General features: G+C 47.7%; 1 protein-coding gene across 1 annotated transcript in view; it reads left to right on the top strand.

Annotated features, from left to right (window-relative positions):
- NOTCH2 (notch receptor 2) overlaps positions 1 to 15,161 on the top strand; it is a 75,502-nt gene extending 60,341 nt beyond the window's left edge. Inside the window, exons 23-32 of the mRNA XM_018079077.2 lie at positions 42 to 571; positions 1,314 to 1,661; positions 1,906 to 2,048; positions 2,860 to 3,070; positions 3,690 to 3,786; positions 4,266 to 4,434; positions 8,972 to 9,273; positions 9,622 to 9,769; positions 10,395 to 10,492; positions 11,415 to 15,161. Coding sequence (XP_017934566.2) covers positions 42 to 571; positions 1,314 to 1,661; positions 1,906 to 2,048; positions 2,860 to 3,070; positions 3,690 to 3,786; positions 4,266 to 4,434; positions 8,972 to 9,273; positions 9,622 to 9,769; positions 10,395 to 10,492; positions 11,415 to 12,758 — 3,390 coding nt within the window. The 3' untranslated portion in view covers positions 12,759 to 15,161. The remainder of the gene's footprint in view (positions 1 to 41; positions 572 to 1,313; positions 1,662 to 1,905; positions 2,049 to 2,859; positions 3,071 to 3,689; positions 3,787 to 4,265; positions 4,435 to 8,971; positions 9,274 to 9,621; positions 9,770 to 10,394; positions 10,493 to 11,414) is intronic.
- Positions 15,162 to 15,515: the final 354 nt, after the last annotated feature.

Raw genomic sequence — 15,515 nt, 5'->3', positions numbered from 1 at the left:
AGTTTGTGAGACTGATTGTTTTGCCTTTCCCCCCCACATAGGGTTATTCTGGAGCAAAGTGTGAGTTCAGCAGCCACAGTACCTGTGGGCAAGTGAAATGCAAGAAGGGGGAGCAGTGCATCCAGACATCGTCTGGTCCACGGTGCTATTGCCCCAAGCTGTCTGTGGGAGAGGAATGCCAGACAAACACGGGTTGTGCCAGTGCCCCCTGCCAGAATGGTGGGAGCTGCCACCCTCATTCTCAGCCTCCTTACTATTACTGTCAGTGCCCTGTCCACACCCAGGGCAGCCAGTGTGAACAGCCCATAACTTTCAGCCCGGAGCCCCGAGGATGTCTGGATTCCCAGTGTGCAGAAAAAGCAAGAGATGGCTATTGTGATGAAGACTGTAACACTCATGCGTGCCAGTGGGATGGAGGTGACTGCTCCCTGACAATGGAAGATCCTTGGGCCAACTGCTCCTCCTCATTGCGCTGCTGGATGCTTTTCAATGGACAGTGTGACGAGTTCTGCAACACACCCGAGTGCCTGTTTGACAACTTTGAGTGTCAGCCAAATAGCAGAACATGCAAGTAAGGTTTGATCCTGAGAATGGTTTTTGTGTGTGACTAACGTAGCTCCTGCTAGTGCTCTGCTGCTGCTCCCCTCTCTTCCATTGTTTCTGTTGCTGGTCCTTGCTGAAAGTTTTTGGCATCAAGGAGTTTCTGCTGCTTTGTGTACTTTTCGTCTGTTTTTGGAATTTGTGTGCTATGCACTGAATCAATAACCTGAACAGTGGTAATGTGTTAACCTTCTTGATGGATGTGCCCTGCTTTCCCTGGAAATGTAAATAAGAGGCATTTCACCTTGTGCTAGATTTTAATAGTACTGCCTCCTGTCCTGAATTTTGCTCCATACCAGCAATACCTGTACTTTTATCCCAGCTGTATTTGCTGCCACTGAATGTGTTTCTAGCTTGTTTATTGTGGCAATTCTTTCTCTTCAGTAATTTGTGATAAATGCTACAGCTTTGCTGTGATAAATTTCCCTTGGTGAGGCAGGCAGGAGGTGTTACATATCTTAGTAAACAGAATAAGCAGTTCTCTTCCACTGTTACCAGAACTGAACGATGGATTATTGTGCTTTCTCCTTTCACCCTGCTGGGTTGCAAGCTTTATCCTGGGGTTATATTTCTTCTCATTGTATCCTGATTATGAGTGTTACTTTACCTCAAATGATGGTGAAGAGCGTAAGACCTTGGCCCCTGGACTGCAGGTGTGCTGTGCAGAGCGTGCCTGTCCTCCTGTGCTGCCTGTAACCCTCTCACTGTTTTAGGTATGACAAGTACTGTGCAGATCACTACGCAGATGGGCGCTGTGACCAGGGCTGTAACAGCGAGGAGTGTGGCTGGGATGGGCTGGACTGTGCTGGTGACAAAGCTGAGAAGCTGGCAGAGGGCACCCTGATCATCGTGGTCTTGATGCCCCCCGACGAGCTGCTGGGTGATGTTCGCAGCTTCCTGCGCACTTTGGGAACGCTTCTGCACACCAATCTGAGAATCAAGCTGGACTCCCAGGGAAACCCCATGGTATTCCCGTACTACGGGGAGAAATCGGCAGCTCGGAGTCGTCGATCGCTTGCGATCGTTCGCAAGCACAGAGAACTAGAGCAAGAGGTCATTGGGTGAGTGGATGCCTTTGTGTTCCTCTGGCCTTGTTGTGCTGGTAACTTTTGCTTGTAGGTGTGTGGGGCGTTCTAGGCTTTCTAGGTCTCTAGTTTGTTTTTTAAATGGGGAAACACAAAGTCATCGCAACTGCCCAATGAGTGTTGGGGTAGAAAGACTGACATAAAAGGCTGCAGTTTAAACCAGTGCTTTGGCAAAAGTTTCTGTTGCTGATTTCTGTGCCCTCCTATTGTGTCTCTGCAGCACCAAGGTGTTCCTGGAGATTGACAACCGCCAGTGTGCAGAGGATTCGGAGCAATGCTTTCACAACACAGAAGCTGCTGCAGCTCTCTTAGCTGCTCAGGCCATCAAGGGCATGTTGCCCTATCCTTTTGTGTCTGTCCAAAGTGAGTAACTGCAGAGGGAAAATCGCTTACAGAGGAAGGCAGTCATCAACCTTGGGCTTGCAAAATACTTGCTCAGATTATTGATCATCATAGTAGTGTGTCTTGCTGTTCAGCATTGTTTCTGGGAGCTAACATGTTCATCCCCAGTTACAGGAATATGTATGTGCCATGTGCTCTGAGAGGACATCTGGTTAGTAAGGCAGGGCATATAATTTGGAGCCTAGTCATTTTAACAGCTGTAGAAACAGTAATCTCTCATGTGCTGCAGCAGTGTGCCATGCACTGCAGTGGTGATCTCTGCACTAAAAACCATTCATGTGCTCTAAGCCATGAATTCAATGGAAAAGGTGCCATTAGAGTCTAGTCTACCAGATGTTTTCTCCTCTGGCAGTATGTAATCCCTTTGATTTCTGCTCCCCTCTCCCTTGGTCTGAGGCTTGACTGCAATGTCTTACTAGATGGGTATTATCACTATTCCTAGGTGGGTCATGCTCATATCTCTGATATCTTCATGTAGATCAACCCTCTCTATGCTGAGTGAGGGTGGCTGTCAGCAGACAGCAGGACTCTTGAGGAAGGAGCAAGATCTTCCGTTCAGCAGTCATATCCTCTAAAAAATATTTTGAGAAACCAGACCAAGGGAAGCCAAAAAGAAATTATATTCTCTTACAACAATTGCAGCAGAGCCTAAACTGCATATAGAGACAATATGCTCTATATGGAGCATTGTGAGTGAGAAAGGAAGTCTGTAAATTGAAGATCATTGTCTCCACTTTGTTAATCTCACTTGTATTTTAACTGGAACTTTTAGGTGAACCGTTGTCACCACCGAAGACCCAGTTGCTTTACCTGCTTGCTGTGGCAGCTTTGATCATCCTCTTAATCCTTCTGCTGGGTGTGATGATGGCAAAGCGTAAGCGCAAACATGGTTCTCTGTGGCTCCCAGAGGGGTTTATCCTGCGCAGGGATCCCAGTAATCACAAACGCAGAGAGCCGGTTGGGGAAGATGCTGTTGGACTCAAGTAAGTTTGCGTTTAGGCCACTGACATTCTGTCTGTGAGTGTGTTAGAGGATTTTGAGAACGTGGTGTGTAAATCTTTCATCAAAGGCACTTAACCCCATAGAGAAAGCTTCCTTTTAAGCTAGAAGTTTTTAGGCCATTTCTCTGAATTTTAATACATCTGTTTTGGACATAAGAACTTCAATGTATAAAATGCCTGTAAGGCATCTGATCTCCTGATTATATTTGGTTTTCTGACACTCTGTTTAGTTCAGTCAGTGAGTGTGTACTGTTTGCCTAATTTCCTCCTGGAATAGTTGAGACATTTTTAGGTTGATAGGTGACAACAAATCTTTAATATATCTAGCTCTATGCGATAAAGACATGACTCAAAAATAATGAAAAGTTTCAAAAGAAGAATGCCATTTATGCAGTTTTGGCTTTCCATTGAATTAACCAAGTTTGCAGTTCTAAATGCATTTAACGCCACTGTTGGCTGCCTGAGATTTCTGATTTCTTGGTCCCTCTGTTTGCAAGCTACCAAACTTGCAAGCACCCCCCTTGGTCTCTGCAGGGTAGTGTAAGTAGCAGTAGTAGCACCTGCTCAGCCTGCAAAGTGATATGTTCTCCTTGTTTGTTAGAAATCTGTCAGTCCAGATACCAGAGGGTAACCTGGCTAATTCTGGAACAACTGAACACTGGGCAGGTGATGGTGGACCTCAGCCAAAGAGAGCAAAGGTAAGGAGAGCTCCAAGACTTGAATATCACCTGAAACTGCTAGTGAGAAACATCTGCATTAACTTCCTGAGTATGCCCCTTGCCCAAAACTCGCCTTTGCTCAGGAATTTGTGGTACATAACTAATGGTATCTGAGGGGCAGATCCCCAGGTTAACACTGCCACCACAGGCCAGTGGAGAAAGGAGGTACCTTCTGTTCCAGTGTCCTCTCCCTGCCCAGGCTCTGCTGCAGCAAAAGGGACAAGGAGGTTCATGTAATGTCTTGCCTGATAATGTGTGGTGGGAGTGTGAGAGCTGAGAATGCCAAACAGAGATAAATGGACACCTTCACTGGCCTAAAACAAAAACCGAAACACGACCAAAAAAATCCCCCACAAAACCCAGGAGACACCATAAAAATAAGAAAACACCAAGAACTTTCAGCATCTTTGGCCGCTTGATGGGTGTTTTGAAAGCAACTGCTTATTTCCCGTGCTCAGGCTGAGGACCAAGCCTTGCTCCCAGAAGGGGATGAGCAGATAGACCAGCGCCAGTGGACACAGCAGCACCTGGAGGCAGCAGATGTCTGCGGGAGCACCTCACTCGCCCTGACACCGCCCCAAGCAGATCAAGAAGTGGATGTTCTGGATGTCAATGTCAGAGGGCCAGGTCAGTACTCTGAGTGTCCCTGTGTTCTGCCAGCCAGCCACCGATCTCCCTCCCCTGTGTCCAGTGGCTGGGACTGCTGATGTTAAAAATTAAATGGGGTATCCAGGAACACCAGGAGAAATTGTTATGGTACTCAAGGAAAGCTCAGTGTACACTCCGGAAAAGAAAGCTGATCATGGTCTGTAGCACATGGAATCTCATGTAAGCAGGGGAAGAAGAGTTCACTTAGCAAACACCTGTAGGAACTACAGCTATTAGATCTCCTTTATAACAGTGTGTGCCTAAATTGTATTGTCAGAGTGCCATTACGGCAGAAATTTGGAATGCACAATTGTGCTGGAAATTACCCCCAGCTTCTCCAGCTGGATTACTGCAGAGATTTATGCCAGACTTTTCTAAGCAGGTTTTATACCTGGGGTGTCTTTTGTCTGATGTGGAAGCAAGGATGGCCTTTTCCTGCATAAGATGACTCTTGGCAGAAAGTATACCTTGATTAGCAGTGTGTGAGGCATCTGTCCTGGAACAGAGCAGCAGTGCAGCAAGATTGTTCATGATTTTTTTTTTTTATTTGCTGATTTATATCCTCAGCTTAGGATGATCAACTGATTGAATTCATAACAGAACTGTGAACTTGGAAGGAGATTTTTTTACCATGCACACAGGTTTGCTCTCTTTCAGTCCCAAATCACTAGATGCACTGAGAACACTCTGCTGCTTTTTATGAGTGTAGCACTAAGGCTGTATAAGCTGGTCAGGGACTGGGTGGGTCATTTGGTAATAACTGCCCCCTGAGTTCTGAGAGGAGACAGTTGACCAAGAAGTTTATGCTGGTCAGAAGAGCTGCAACCATGGCCCTTGTTAATATGTAGAGAGGTGATTCTGATGATACTGCTGCAATTCCTTTTAATTGAGTTTTGTGGGAATATTTCCATGCAATTTAAGGATGAGTGAACCCATTCTCTCAGTTCCCTTCTATTGTCTTTTCTGCTGCAAAGGGAAGGAGGGATTTTTGTATAACAAGTGTGAGAACATAAACCATCAGTTTCTGCCAAATTTAAGCTTTTCTTTATTTCCCTATTGAAACTTCTAGTTGTGTGGCAGGGTAAAAGCTTTCCAAGTGCAGGCAATAATGTTCTTAAGACTTCACACTGCTTATTTTCACATTCACCCAAAGCTTTGTCCAGCAACAGCAATGAAATAATACTGACCTGTAGTTGTTTTCCCGCCATTCAGATGCAACTGTGAAGCTTGCAGCAAGCTGCTCTGAGCTATCTCCCTCTTTGGCCTCACAAGCAAGCAGCTGTCAGGGGCAGAAATAATTTAAAAAGTCAGAAGTGTTGGATTAATGGGTTAGTAAGGAGGGGTAGGATTCCTCACAGTTAATATAGCTCTTTATCTGTCTTGGCCACCTTCATCTTTGCAGGCAGAGGGAATAAATGGACCCTTCTGAGAGGCAGTTTCCCTCTGTCCCAAGAAGTCTCTGGAGGACTGAGTGGCTCACACCCCAATAATGCTTCACTGCCCCTAATTAGAAAGTGTGTTGAGGTTGATTCGGGTGCAGGTGTCTGGGCTGGAGCCATCTGAAGCTGAGTGAGTTAGATCCTGTCCACAAGTGCAGGTGGAAGGTAGAACAGTAGAAATCTTTCTAGAGAGAGGAGATGCAAGTCAAAATGCCTTGGGGTACCAAGGGTTTGTTCCTTCTCTTAACTCAGCACCTTCTGCAGTCTCTTGGGTTTAGGGGGACCCAAGAGGTCCAGCATCCAACAGAAGTATTGCCTAGACATTTTGTCCATGGGTTCCTTACATCCCAGCTTTCAGTACATTGTGCCTATATGAGACCTTCAGGTGGACCTGTCTGGTGAACTCCTGACTTTTACCATCTCGCTCCAAGTTTTACATGTACTCAGGGGTCTGTCTTACTGAAAGACAGCAACCAGAAGAGTTTTTATAAAATGCTGCTGCTACCTTTGTCTCCCCATGCTGTTCTTTCTCTGTGTCCCCCAGAGAGGGGAGGACATTCTTTTCACTGGAGTTGTTGTGAGTGTGTAACCAGGGTAATGCAATTATAGGCATAACTGATAACACCACCTGTAATTAAAATTGATGAACTGTCCCCATTATTATGCCCCTCTTTTTTCGGTTACTAAAACTTCAGTGGTTCAGACTGGAATTTTCCATGCTGGGTGTCTGCCTCCAGCTGGATGCTTTTGCGTTTTTTTTTCCAGCTCTTTCAGAGAACAAGCTGGAAGGAGGAGAAAAGACATTGTGTCCACAGCTTTTTTTTTTTTTCTAGTAGTCCATCAAGCACTAAATTGTGACAGCGTAGCTGGATGTGCTTTTGCTAAGCCTCGTAAAACTATCCATGTGTGGCCAACTTGCAAAGCTCTGAAAAGAGCTGCACGTACCTGAGAAACTTTGTGGAGGGTGGCAACTAATTAATCCAGGGATTTAGTGTGTGCTGTAGCTGTGTCCCTGTAGAGCAGCTAGGCATGATTGTCCAGGACAGCTGCAGTGAGTGAGCAAGACAGACCTATCCTGCGAGGGGTTTTCCCCAGAGCTGTGGCAGGAGAGGAAAGGAAAGCTCCTTTCTGTGCTCTGTCTCTCTGCCCTTTGTGTTGTGGCAGTACGGAGGAGACCACAGCCTGACTGGAATACTGAGAAGGATTCATTTGGGACAAGGGAGCAGAGCCAGCAGTGGGAGGGAGAAGCACAAAAGGAGGTATAGGCTTAGAGAACAGGCGAGAGGGTCCATAGACAGGACTGGATCTTGGAACTGAACCCAGGCCCATACGTCAGCACTCTGCTGCCATCTGAATCCTGAGGAAGGAGCTGGGTGGAAGGCTGTGTGTTCTGTGGTGGTGAGCCACTAGGAGGAGCATGAATGCTGCTGGAGGCCACAGCCTGGCCTCTGCCCTGCCCCACGCTTGTACATTTCCAGAAAGTTTTGGAACTGTCCTAAAGTAGAGAGTCAAGAAATCTCAGTGATCAGAAGTGGTGAAATGGGAGCAGGGCATTCAGCTCTGTATATTACCTTCTATAGGAGGTCATCACCTTGTTTATGTGCACAGAATCCTAATTCTGCCACATGGCTTTGTGCAGTGCAGATAGTGCACTGTAGATTGAGAGCTGTGCAGGCAGGGAAGCTGTTGTCTGTCACCTGCTTGCCCATGGAATAAATCAGGTGGTTGCTGAAAGATTGTCTTGTATTTCTGCTAGTGAGCCACACTGGAGAAGCAAAATTTGTATTCCCCTTTGCAGAGCTCCAGAGGGGCACATAGTACAGAGTGGTTCACTCCTGCTGCCATCTCAGGCCCTTTTACTTTCAAGGTGCCTCTGATGTGTGTGGAGTACAGCTGTAACACCAGTAAGAAAGCATCAGTGTCTGCAGTTGAAATCTTTAGGTTTAGGTGGCAAATATCACGCAGTGTTCAAAGGTTGCTGAAACTGAAGCAGTTGGCATTTTTATGGGTTGCTGAAAATATGTGGAGATGTTTTAAATCTCAATTACACTGCATCAAGGAGGATATTAACAAGTGAAAAACCATCAGCATGAGCTAGTATTCCTGGACCACCCTTTCTGATCAGCAGAGAGAGGTTCGTCCGAGGGGAGCTAAGTTAAATTAGAGGTTTGGAGGAGCCTTTCTCCTTCCAGTGACAATTCAGGGATCTTGGTTGGATGAGTGCTAATGTAGCCTTTGTGGACATGCCATCAGTGTGAGCCCATCACTGGAGACTTGTGGAGAGCAAGACCGGTATCTTCCAAAGTGCTCAGACTGTGTGAGAGCTCCAGGGATTTGTATCTGCGGGCCGGATCTGTAGTATTGGAATGGATCCCATTTCACGATCCTTCGTATGTGGTGTACTTCTGGGAAAGTATGGAGTATACTTCATCAGTTTGTTTAGGGCTCTGGATGTGGAAGTTATTAAAAGCAAGATGAGGTTGGTGCAGGCAGTCATCCTGGGGCATTTGTTAGCTTTGAGTGCTTGACTGTCACAACTTCAGAGTCCTTCTCATGATGACCTGGGTGTGTAATAGATATGAAGGCTTTTGTCTGCATTTCACTTCAGGTTAATATCTCAAAAACATCACCAGTGATTGGTGGCTAGTTGTTCAATAATTTTTCTGTCAATTATTTCTTTTCCCCAGGTGTGTGATTAGAACGTCCATGTGAATAGTTATATCTAGTTGTCTGATGACTTTGATTTTTATAACCCTTGCTTCTCTCTCAGAATTTAGCTAGCCTTTACATTTTGTGGAAGGTTTCCACTTGAGCAACAAAGCTTTTTTTGGTTTAGAATGATCTGACTTATTTAAGAAACATCTAAGTTCTTTAGATGCAGTAGGTATAAAAGTCCTTCTTGGAGGTCAAATAGCTCCCTAACTCTGTTGGGCTTTACGGTAAGAGAACAGGTCTGGGTTAAAACAGCTGGAGGGATTGTCTGTAGTGGTAGGTGCTCAAGGGGGGGGTATTGTGAGAGGGTTTCCTTGCCTTTGCTATCACTGCCAAGTTACTAATCATCATCTTTCCTGTTGCAGATGGATGTACTCCACTTATGTTGGCATCTCTGCGGGCGGGCGGCTCCGATATCAGCGAGGATGACGAGGACGGAGAAGACTCCTCAGCAAATATAATAACAGACTTGATCTATCAGGGTGCCAACCTGCAGGCCCAGACAGACCGCACTGGGGAGATGGCCCTGCACTTGGCAGCCCGTTACTCGAGAGCAGACGCTGCAAAACGTTTGCTGGATGCTGGTGCCGATGCCAATGCACGGGACAACATGGGACGGACCCCCCTGCATGCAGCTGTGGCTGCTGATGCCCAGGGTGTCTTCCAGGTACAGCAGTTGAAGAACCCCGTGCTCTGTATTTGTGTGAACCTGCCCAAGCTGGGCTCTGTTCGCTCACAGCCCTGCTCTCGTGCCTTCCACAGTGTGATGGCCAGGCAAAACTATTTTACATCCACTTTTCTCGGGTATTCATAGCTTGAAGAACTCAGCATGCATGAATCATCTCGCATGTATTTATTTGGTCTGTTTGCCTCTGTCACCTATTTTCTGGGTCCTTGCATTTCAGTGCTCATGCTGCTTTGTCATTATAAAGTTTCTCTTGAGATTCTGCCAAAATCCTCAGTATTGGTCTGTAGCGGTATTGAAAAAAAAAATCTGTCTTCCCCTGTTGTCCAGATCCTGATCCGTAACAGAGTGACAGACTTGGATGCTCGGATGAATGATGGAACGACCCCATTAATTCTGGCTGCACGTCTGGCTGTGGAAGGAATGGTGGCCGAGCTCATTAATTGCCAGGCTGATGTGAACGCCGTAGATGACCACGGTAACATGAACACCACATACTGGGCTGGGCAAATATTTGTCATGGTGTGAGCAGAGAGGGGTGAGCTTCTGCTCTCCCAGAGTGTGGGCTGCTCAGGAATTCTGTAGCTGAATCACACAGCGGGCTCTTCTGCGAAGTCCTCTTGGCAGTAACTGACTGCAGGCTGCTGCACAGTTCCTTGGTTAGACAGTCCTGAAAGAGAAGCAGAAGAAATATGGGGTTGGATATGCTGGGATTTTCTGGAGATATGATTCTGTGGATAGGTTATTTAATAAACAAAAATAAAAAATGCCCAGACCAAGTGCTGAAAGCCCCATTGCATCCTGTGCCATCGGGGCATGTCACAGCATGGTGATTTCCAAAGTGATTTTTCCATTCTTCAGGACATGTTCACATGCTGCAGGCTGCACTGCAGTTGCTTCCTTCCCTCAGTGTACTCTGTACCTCTTGGCTTTTGTCTGCACTTCACTTTAAGTGAAAATGTCACCAATAATCAGTGGCTAGTTGCTCAGTAATCTTTCTGTCAATTGTTTCTTTTCCCCAAGTAGGTGATTAGAGCGTCTGCTCTAGAAAATAGCAAAATAGCTCCTTGGTTTGTTACTGAAGTTGTTGGGTTTCCCTGCAGGTAAATCTGCTCTTCACTGGGCTGCTGCTGTCAACAATGTGGAAGCAACATTAGTACTGCTGAAAAATGGAGCCAACAGAGACATGCAGGATAACAAGGTACAGTGTGGGGGTGCTCAGCATGCCTGTGCTTCCTAACTTAAAGCACCTTTTCGCTGTTGGTAATGAAGTAAGTTCAGATTTTCTAAACTGAGTGCTCAGTGCAGGTCTTCCAAACCCAGACTGTGACCGGAACTCTCCCCAAGTGCTGGATGCCTTACAGGATTTCTGATACAGGAGAGCAGTTCTCTTTCTTGTTTGGCCACGCCCTGGCCATCAATGCTGTCCTGCTTTACTTGCAGGGAAGGAATGCAGTACAGAATCAATAGTGTGTGAGAGCACCAGGTGGAGTGCTGCTGGTGTCAAACAGCTGGATTCCAGTCAGCAGAGAGAAAGATCTGGCAGTGCAGCAGCAGTCATGTCCTGTCATATTTCCAGGGAATCTCAGTGCAGGGTGGATATGGGAGAGGAGCCCCTCTGTTTGAGAGATAGTCTGCACTGTGCAGATGTTCTGTAGCTTTACTGTTAGTTTTTGCTGTGTCTTAGTCCTTAATTTATTTCCTCTGACTAAGGTTTCTTTTTTGGATTATTATACATCACTCAATGGATTTCAGAGCTACCAACAAACAAGCTGCAGTTCCTTACTGGGCTGTTTTAGTCCTTTGTACCTTTCCTTCATAGGGGAGAGTGGGAGAAAGGCACAGGTGCTTTCATGGTTCCTCCAAGGACCCATGGCAGAATAGTGCCCTTCCTGGTGGGATATTTCAACCTGTGCTCCACTGCTGTGTATGAAATGATTTCCTGTAATCTGCCTTTTTAAGTGGGTACCTCTTAGAATGGGTGGTTCTTGGTGACAGTTAATGTGACACTGCATTAAACAGCATTTAAATGGTTTAATGGTTGCCACACCGTAAGGGATTGTGAGCTGTAACTCAGTCCCCCACAGTGAAGCCTCTAAAATATTTACTCTCTGTGTTTTCAGGAAGAGACTCCACTCTTCCTTGCTGCTCGGGAAGGCAGTTTCGAAGCAGCAAAAATCTTGCTGGACCATTTTGCCAATCGAGACATCACAGACCACATGGATCGCCTGCCCCGGGACGTGGCCCAGGATCGGATGCACCATGACATAGTGCAGCTTCTCAACGAGTACAATGTGGCACACAGCCCTGCGGGGCACCCCGGGGCCATGCTGAACTCTGCCCTCTCCCCGGTCATCTGTGGCCCCAACAGGTCCTTCCTCAATCTGAAACACGCGTCATTAAGCAAGAAGTCACGAAAACCGAATGCCAAAGGCATCATGCCCACAAACCTCACCAAAGATGCAAAGAGGAGAAGGAAGAAGTCCCTCAGCGAGGGCAAAGGGCAGTTTTCGGAGAGCTCAGTGACCCTGTCACCAGTCGATTCCCTGGAATCGCCCCACGCTTTTGCATCCGAACCGACATCGTCTCCTGTGATGCCATCGCCGGGGGTGTTGCACTCGTCGCCCAGCTCGCTGCTGACCGCCCCGTCGGTGCAGGCCGCGCACACCATGTCCTTCTCCAACCTCCACGAGATGCAGCCCTTAGGACGCGGATCCAGCACGGTACTCCCATCTGTCAGCCAGCTGCTTTCACAGCACAGAACCACCCCTCCGAACAGCGGGCTTGGCAGGCTCCGGCCAGGCAACGTTTCCACCGAGTGGATGAACCGCATGGAGGTGAACGAGTCCCAGTACAACGAGATGTTTGGCATGGTGCCGCAGGTGATGCATTCCCACCCCAGTGTTTCTCAGCAGAGCGGCTTGGTTCAAGCAGACACGAAGCACCTGGGAGTGTCCAGGGAGTCTTTGCCCCCCATCATGACTTTCCAGCTGGTTCCCAAGGGCGGCATAAACCAGCAAGCACTGCCACAGCAGGCCCAGTCAAACTGCGCTCAGAACATGGCTGGTCCTCTTAGCTCCATGTATCAGATCCCGGATCTAGCCCAGCTGCCCAGTGCCTCGTTCTCCATGGCTGCCATCCCTCAGCAGGACGGGCAGGTGGCTCAGACGGTCCTCCCGGCCTACCACCAGTTCCAGAGCTCGATGGGGAAGTACCCCACACCTCCCTCACAGCACAGCTGCTACTCCTCGGCCACAGAACGGACTCCTAGCCACAACCGGCACTTACAAGGCGAACACCCATACCTGACTCCATCGCCCGAATCTCCAGACCAGTGGTCAAGCTCTTCCCCACACTCTGCCTCTGACTGGTCTGATGTGGCAACCAGTCCCGGTAACAACCAGCGCGGGCCGGCGGCCGCTCACATGACAGAGCAGCAGCGGAACAACATGCAGGTGTACGCCTGAGGGCCGGCCAAGGTGAAGCCCAATTAAAGTGGACTCCAGAACTCATGAAGGTCTTCCAGGATGGAAATGAAGAACCATTTTAGTATCCAAGAGTCTTAATGAGCCCAGGATGTTCTTTTGTTGGAGGGACTGCGGTCGCTGTAGGCTTGTATGCTTTTATGCTAAACAGAGAACTGTAGAAGCTGGTGATGGAGAAGACCAGCTGGGTCACTTATAACCAACTCCCACGCACCTTGGATGTGACTGCTGTCTGCACTGGATTCTCCAGTCTGCTTTTAATGTGTGTTCCACCGTTTCTTTGGGGAGACAGCTCTTCAGCTTAATACATCTTGTGGTCTTTTCTCCAGAAATTTAGCCAAAACCAGCTTTGTATCCTTATTTTGTTACTCCTTCTGTTACCCACGTAACCTCTCTCTGAAGCACCTTCTACTAGTTCTCCTCGAGTTCAAGTTGGGTTGTCTTGACACAGCTCAGAGCTGCACCCACATTCCTAGACCCTTCCTTCCCTTGGCCACTCTTGCTCAGCAAGTGAGCCGGACTTCCCAAAACACCTGCAGGTCAAGTGACACCTTCTGTCACACAGCTTCACCCTTTCCTTTTCAAGAGTCTTTGTCTTATACAGACCCACTAACACCCCTTAGCGTTCTCACTGCCTGCCCTCCCAGGTATTATGAGATTATATATACATATAGTCTTTTAGGTTGTTTGTTTTGTTATTTCCCCTCCCGAAAACGCTGGTCTGACCTGGTCTTCCCGCTGCAGTGGCCTGTAGGCACATCTCTCCAGTGTTGTGTGTCTTCCCTGGGGACATGCCTGACCATTTTTGACACACTACCTTCCCCGTGCCCCCATCCTGCCAGGTGTGCCCATGACTGCCTTCATGGACTCCCATGCCGGAAGAGATGCACTGCTACTGATACAGGCCTTTTGGGAAGCTCTTGGGATGAGCATGAGTGTTTCAAAAACTGGTAACATGAGCTCCCAGCGTTCTTGCACAGTACTCCCCTCCCCTCCATCCAAGGGTGGCTGTGTGTCCTGTCCTCCAAATACCATATGCTGCCTCTTTATGGGACTATCAGTAAGTGTCAAACATGTCATTACATGTTTGCAGTGTGTGTCCTCCTGCGTCAGGAATGACATCCAGCCCTTTGAAAAGTGTCCCTTTTGCTCCAGCCCTGGATCAGAGCTGCCTTGTCTTCCCCTCCCAACAAGGAGGCTGCAGCACTGATTCCCAAGCAGGCTTCCAGCAGCAGCAGTGGTGTGCCTGAAGCCAGGAGCTGGGCTTTTGCAGCAGACCAAATAGTTCAGAAACCATTGCCTCATGCAGTTTGGTTCACAGGTTTGGGGCTGTCCTCTGCTCTCAGCTTCAGCCTATGTCGAGATTTCCCAGCTGAGGTGCCCCACGTGCCCTGTGGGACAGTAGTACCATTCATACTGCAGCTCCCCCGACAGTTTTGGAGTAATGGAAGCCAGCTGTCGCTGACCTTAGACAAACAGCTGTTCTTTCTGCTTTGTCTGCAAGAGTAGCGCTTCCCTGAAGGGCTCCGAACCAGTCAGCAGCCGAAGTGAACATTTGTGGGGATGGTTTGCTCCTACCTCTTCAGGGGAACCCTGCAGACACGTGTTCCAAAGAGATCGGTGCTGTCGGCTGCTGCCAAAGGACTGAAGGCTGCTCCCCTCCGAGCAGGTCATCCAACACCTTACCATGTACAGTATTGTCTCCGATGTTTCTTTACATTCTAATCAAGAGTTAAAGTTGCCTTTTTTCTTTTCCAACTCGACTCAATGGTACATGAAGGCAGGGCCTCAGGAGGAGCTGGTTCCCAGGGCCATTGTTTTGGGCTGAAGTTTTTAATTCTGTCTGAAGTTACTGCTTTTTACAATGCACACAGTGTTCCCCGGCACGCTCGCTGCAGTGCACCCGGTGAAGTTTAGCTGCAGCCGACTCAGATCTCCAGGCAGGAGCCTGCAGCCTCCTGGGGGCCTGTCCAGGTACACATTTCACTGCAAATAATGAAGTGTTGCTACATCGATGCTAAAGAAACAAAGGGCTTTTCCTCCTTAGCCCCATATAACCAAGTGCCTTTTTATATATGTGGCTATCCTTTACAAGACGAGTGCTTTCTGTGGAATGAAGTCGGTTCCGTGCCTGGCCTGTTAATATGATGGCCCTCTGCCTTTCTCTCTTTTTTTTTTTAACTACTTGTAAAGATAATATCTCCTTAAGGTGGTATTTTATCTCGTAAGTTGTAGAGTAACCATTCACACAGCAGCATTTTCCTATATTAATAATGGAAAATATTTGCTTATTTTTACATTTTTTATAAAAGTCTTTTATGAAAATAGTTGCTGCCAAATGTATAAGCAATTTTTATCCCCAGAATAAAAAGTACGTGCCCAGTGTCTGTGTGCTGCTACTTTCGTTTGTCTTCCTGGCTACCAGATTATACATGAATCAACAGTGTTCAGTAGCTGTTCAGATTCTGGCAACGGGGGGTTCAATAGCATTTTCACAGTCCATGTCAGGAGACAGCTTTTGGGAATCAGGAGTGCTCTCTATCTCGGCAGCACATGAACCCTGCCACTTAGAACCACCCAAGGGAACTGGAAGCAGCCCGGCTTGGATGTAGCCAATGGATTTGGAGTCTCTTGGTTGGCTGAGAAGAGGGAAGCCAAGCAGCTGGGCATACTGGGAAAGACAGGGCTGGGATGGGACCTTTCTTGGATACTTTGCATAAGAGCTCTCACTTGCCTGTG

Source organism: Manacus vitellinus, unplaced genomic scaffold (genome assembly GCF_001715985.3).
Source record: "Manacus vitellinus isolate BGI_N305 unplaced genomic scaffold, ASM171598v3 scaffold_44_pilon, whole genome shotgun sequence".
NCBI classification, from domain to species: Eukaryota; Metazoa; Chordata; class Aves; order Passeriformes; family Pipridae; genus Manacus; species Manacus vitellinus.
The sequence above is the reverse complement of the archived record's forward strand: the minus strand, read 5'-3'. Positions and strand labels throughout refer to the sequence as shown.